This window comes from Nothoprocta perdicaria, unplaced genomic scaffold (genome assembly GCF_003342845.1).
Source record: "Nothoprocta perdicaria isolate Ctin4 unplaced genomic scaffold, notPer1 scaffold_22, whole genome shotgun sequence".
Classification (NCBI taxonomy): domain Eukaryota; kingdom Metazoa; phylum Chordata; class Aves; order Tinamiformes; family Tinamidae; genus Nothoprocta; species Nothoprocta perdicaria.
In genome coordinates this window covers 1,986,939-1,993,003 of record NW_020455415.1, presented here as the reverse complement: position 1 = coordinate 1,993,003, position 6,065 = coordinate 1,986,939, and the positions used below count along the sequence as shown (strand labels likewise).

The following is a 6,065-nucleotide window of genomic DNA, read 5'->3' as shown; positions in this document are numbered from 1 at the left end:
TATAGCCAGATGAGTTGTGGTCCAAGCCCACTTTTATTTTTTATATATAGATATATATGGCTCAATAGGCAGGCACATGATCCCAGCAAAGAGTTGCAGAGTTGTACGGCTGGACGAGAACCTTGGCTGCAGCTTTGTCATTAACCAGGAATGAACGAGACCTTAGCAGGGGAGATGGACAAGTGGTTGGGGGAAAAGCCATGAAGACACAAGAAGGAAAGGGCGCCTTCCCTCCCCTCTTTCATCCTTTCTCTCAGCCTAGCCAATATTCTCCATTCGGGCTGCTTTAACTAGATTATCAGCAGAACACTTAGGGTCTGCCTCGAGTCTTGAGGTGTCATGAGATCTTCTAYCTTATACTTCCTGCACTTCACATCTATTTCAGTAATTTAATTAAGAGCCTTCTGACCTTTCTGGTTCATTTGAMTGAACGCAATACGCTTGTCTAACGAAGAAGTATTTTGCTTTATTTAACTTACCAAATATAGAAATATTTTTTAAATGTATGGTGGTGTTTGAATTATTTGCTGTAACAGACAGAAGGGAAACAATTTAGTAGGTTTTCCCTAAAGAGTTAAGTTTTATGCCTTCTAAAGAATTAAGTTTTAATGCTCTTTCTCCAAAACACTTTAAAATTAATCTTTTATTGGCTATGGATACAAAAAAACATACAAGAAAAAGGAAAATTGACTGCAAAATACACAAAGTTTCTTTTTCAGGCATTCCTTTCTACCCAGTAAATCTCTACTTGAACTCATTCTTAAAAATCTGCCTGCTGGTTGGAGCAGCGTCCAAGTTTCTGACCCAAACTCTATTGTTAGCATTTTTCTTACAGAGGCAAGGGTGGTCCTGGTTGTCTACCAGTGATAATATTGCAATAGTGTCTAGAAATAGGTATGTTTTCTGCAGACTGTATCACAAGCTGTATGACAATTACAAGATGGCCAAAATTAATTTAGTAGGAAGAAAACATCTGCTTTATCTGTCAACTGAGGACTGTAAATAGAAGAGCTTGAGAAAAAGCACAGCTGGAGAAAATACAGATTTAAACAGTGGATCAAAAAGCAGTAGAGATGGGATGTGTCAGATACAATATATATATATATATATAAATACACACACAAACACACACACTTTCCCCCACTCACACATGCACACCCCTGAATATGGGATCACAGTGATAAAAGTTATATAGACTGTAAGGAGTTAAGTTATACCGCCTTTAAACAAAAGTAACATCTTGCTTTCAAGAAATGTCTGGTATTCCCCAGGACTATCAGTGCCTGAAAGAGGATGAGGTTTTTCCTTGTGCTCTGCAACACAGCTGACGCAGGTCTAAAGCTCGGCTGGCTAAGGAAGAACGTGCAGGAGTTACATTTTCTGCTGACGCTTTTTCTTTCCCCTTCCCACCCCCCAATATTTTCCTGGCAGACACTATTAGAGCRATAAAAATCCATTCCATTGAAACAAAGCTCTACATTCAAGTGACTTATTCTCCCATGTTTTATAAAGATGCAAAGAATGCTCTCTGGTCATCTAAAGAAACAGCTTCTAGATGCCCTGTAGCAATACTTAACTATCTTTCTATATGAGAGGTAGGCTTCTGGGTTCTAGGAGGCCTGCCACATCTAGGGCTGAGTTCTTAAAGCTTTAAGTTAAAGCAATCCAAAGCAGGGCAGTCATAAGAGCTACCCTGTCTAAACCTTGAGGTTAGTTCAAGTTTAGAATGTTGCAAAGCAAAACAAGTATTAAAATCCATTTGCAGCTTTTGTTCTTATAGCTTTACCAAAAGAACACTGTGGCTTTTCATAAATATCTTTAAATAGAGTCTCTTTTGTAGAGTATTGCTGCCAAGAGGTGAAGGCCTCCTACCCATGACTAGTTAAAAAAAAAGTCACTTTTTTTTTTCCATTATGGCTGTTTTATGTTTAAAATTCCCAAAGGTGAACACTAACTTTTATAGGCAAGCCGTATAAATATAAATCGGAACCTGTTTTGTTGTAGCAGTTACTTAAGAATGGTATTTGTATATATAATATATATGCCCACACTGCAAACTTTATACATCATTTTATACTGGTACCATTTTGTCTTAATTGTGACCAAGAATATGTTCCATTAGATCACAGGCAAAGCTTAGCTCACTTCTCGTTTTCTCTCCCTCAAGGGAAAAAATCCAAGTGTGGGTATCAACCAAACCAATGGTATGTTGCCAACTGAAATGCATTCCGTACAGTAAATTAAAATTTTGCATGCAGTTTAAGCATTTTAAAGGCTATTTTCTTATATTAATTAACCTTCGGTTTCTGTTTAAAGGTGTGAGAGACATCTGTCATACCAAGGGACTCCTCTTCAGACCCAGAGACAAACGGAATCACGAAGACCAGGTACTTTCTTGCAGCCTTCTGCACATCTTACTAAATAACATGCAAAGAGTTCAACAGCATTCTTCTTAAAATGTAAATAGTACTCTTTAAATGGGCATGTTAACCACTGAAAGAAGTCCACTCTACTATACTTTTCCATTACACTGCTTTCATTCAGTCATCGGTAGTATAAAAAGTCAATTAATGGGATCAACAGGCTAGTTTATCCACTGGCAATTGCGTATGACACCAAGTGTGCAGTAAAACAAAGGCCAACATATGTTTATGCAATATAGTTGTATTGATTTGGGTTTTCTTTATCTCTTTCCATGTAGTCCCTGTCAATTAAGGATTCTATTCTCTTCTTAAGATCAGCAGGCTGAAAAATAAAGGAGATTTTCAGTATTATTAGTTTGTTTTAGATGATCCTCAATTCTTTCCTTCTATATAACCCAAATATATTCACACTGTTTAAGAAGACTGAGGAAACAGGAAACACAACTTAAATACTGTAYGTAATTGACTGAAGAGAAAACTGCAAAACTAGCTTGTAACCTGCAGCTATCATAAATCCTTTAACAGCAGTGAAAAATATTTGTTTCCCTTCAAATTGAAGGCTTCCTTAAAAGCTGGGACTCATGTTACATGCYAAAGCATTTCTATTTCTGACTTTCATCCAGTACAATTGTTTCTTGAGGCAAAAACATTTTGCAATAGCTTTGGTGCACTATGATTTTGCAGAGTGAAGAGCCTGAATGTGAGAACATGAGACATTTTTAATGGCGAGACAATGTTGAGACATTGACCAATATCTGTTTTTCAATTTCTATATTAACTATCATACACTTACTGTTTACTCATTGATTAAAAAACGTTAACAAAGGTGTTAGGATCAAGAACACTTCTGTGTGACTTATCTGAACTATTTCCACCTCCCCTGAAAGAATGTACTGCTAGAGCACTTAGCAAATGCACAAACATTTCAAGACAACACAGAGCGGGTTAACTTCATAGCTACTACTAACAACAGATGTCCAGCTCTGCAAACATTTGGTAACAGTAATTTGGTAATATGAACTTACTAAATGAGATAACATTCAGACAAATCAATGCAAATGGCACTTCAAAAATTCGTCCAAAGGAATACTTGCCCTTTCCAACAGTAACAAGACTCAGGTTACAGATAGCAATTTTATAAAGCAGCACTGGAAGTGCAGAACAAGGACAATCACTACCCTACCTTTACTGGGAATTTAAGCTGGTTGTAAACCTCTGACACAAGCAAGTTGTGACTCAGTGTCTTGCGCATCTTCATGATTCGCACAATTGCGGCATCAATCTGGTACTGCCGGTCCTGGAATACTCTCTCTGTAGTGCTCGCCTGTTCCTCTACCTGGTGGGCATGTTCAGAAAAGTTTTTAAGACAACAATAGAACTGTCCAATCAATTTTTATTCATTACTTGAAGAAAGAATTGTTCTTAGTATAAAACCCCTAAGTTTTCTTTAATTATCAAATATTTGATGCAAATATTTCACAAGTATGAAGACCTAGTCTATTAAACAAAATCTGCAAGAGATTAAAATCACTGCATATACTTTACACTGGATGGCTGTTTATAAACTATTGCTGCAGGTATTGTCAGTGTAAGATATTAAGGGAAAACACTTGAATTTGTGTCTGTGTTTACCATCCATTTTGTAAAACATCTGAACCACACTATTTAGAACTCCTATTAATCACGTTTAGAGATACCTAGGATCACTGGAATCTAAACTAATATAGCAACTCACATTTAAACCCCTCTCTGTTATGTCTGCGCTATCATATGAAGTATCCTTTACAAAGATATCTGTATATGCAACTGAGTGGAAAAAATATTTGTAAATGAGTGGGCAACAGAGACTTGACCCAAACTTCTAGAAAACAAAAGACTGAAAAGAATGTACCGTTTCTTTCATCTGAATTTGGTTGATCTTTATCCTGAAAAGCTTATGTCTGAAGTCATCATTGCATGTAAATTTATCACCATCTTCCACATCTTTGCCTTTGGGACTTTTAGTTAATACTCTGGCTTTGCCACAAGCCAGAGATTGAAGTGTTCTTCTCAGCTCTCCATCCTCTACAGCAGAAAAAAGTTTTCAGTATTTGAAGTCAAGAGCATTTGGAAGCAGTCAGCTATTTGTCAATACCAACCTATCCCAGTGGCTTGCTTTATCTCTTCTAAACTGAACTCCTCTCCTTCATTAAACATGAGCAGCACCAGTGTCTGGAACAAGGAGACCTGCAGCTCTTTTTTGCCCTGTCAGAGAAAATAAACAGACATCACCAGACTTTTTCTGTTTGGGACGGTAGAGGAGAAGGAAATCACAAAGATGATGATTACTATTTTATTGATTCAAGACCCTGTGTCAAATTAGAGGTCAGAAAGCAAGACCATCATATCYACTGACAAAACTCAACAAGATATGCATTAACACACTTGAGAAAAATCTGAAAGCCAAAGACTGCTTACAACTACAGTCTGAAACAGCCCTCTAAAAACAGTTATATTGTTCTACAAGCCCCAAATGGTTTATTTTAGCAGCAAAAGCCTATGGTAAACATACTTCATGTCTGATGAAGCAAGGTCATCTATGGAACAAAGCTCAGAATAGCGTCATTTTTAACATGGAATCAAACAAACCCACAGGATATGTTCCCCAAGCAGTAACCAACTTTTTCTTCCCCCCCCACCCCGATATAGAAATAAGACGCTTCTTGTACCTTAACGCATGCATTTCAGACACGACCATATTCTGAGAGGATAGCAACAAGTCACATTAAGAATAACTGCAAGAACAGTGCTAAGTTTTCTACAACAACAATAAAAGTTTTTCAATCTTATTCCTATAGTACAACCCAGAAATTTGCAATTCTCAAAGAAASAGTAATAAAAGACACTCACCTCTTTAAATTCCGCTTTTAGTACACAGTGTCCTAGTGTTGACTGCCACTGAAGTTTCCTACCACTGTGTTTTCCTAAATAAAAGGTCTTGAAAATCTCCTGCAGTTTTACCATCTAAAACCAAAACAAATTCCACTTAAAAACATGCCTCCCTCTCTTATGAACAAATAAGCCTTAAATAAAGGCTTAGAAAAAATAAAGGAAAATGCAAGAAAAGTTTTATTTAAAATGACACATGCATATTTCTTCCTAAATATTATGTGCATGTTTAAAAATCAAGATGCTAGCTGATACCAAGATGCATTACTGATGATGCAAACACTGGATATACTACGTGTGTATATTCATTACCTCAGGGGGCAAATGGACCTCCATAGGCACATAGGTTGGCCAATATCCCATTGTCAGTATATTCACTGTGAGTTCAATGTTTCCAGGTACATTCTGATTTTGCATATACTGCAGAAAGAAGCAAAGTAAATTGCAATCAAGCAACATTTGATAAGCTTATTTCAGGTACAGCTGATAAGCTAGTAAAAAGCTACCTGCACAGAATGTAAATGATCTTATGATGTCTTTGCTGTCTAAAATATAAGTTGCAGGGAAGAAAATTAGGGTCAGAGAAAGCATCTTTCAGATAGTCTTAAAGGAACATTACAGGAAAAATGTACCAGCAAAATGTACCAGCAAAAGAAACGTTCTAGCAGGTTGATGTGAAGATGGACCTAATTATAAGACGTATGGGGGGGGGGG

General features: G+C 36.9%; 1 protein-coding gene across 1 annotated transcript in view; it reads right to left on the bottom strand.

The window, feature by feature from the left end:
- Nucleotides 1–911: 911 nt before the first annotated feature.
- CUL4B (cullin 4B) overlaps nt 912–6,065 on the bottom strand; it is a 20,268-nt gene continuing 15,114 nt past the window's right edge. The window contains 6 exon segments of the mRNA XM_026038907.1: nt 912–2,745; nt 3,607–3,759; nt 4,315–4,487; nt 4,562–4,667; nt 5,313–5,426; nt 5,664–5,866. Of these exon segments, the coding sequence (XP_025894692.1) occupies nt 2,650–2,745; nt 3,607–3,759; nt 4,315–4,487; nt 4,562–4,667; nt 5,313–5,426; nt 5,664–5,866 (845 nt within the window). The 3' untranslated portion in view covers nt 912–2,649.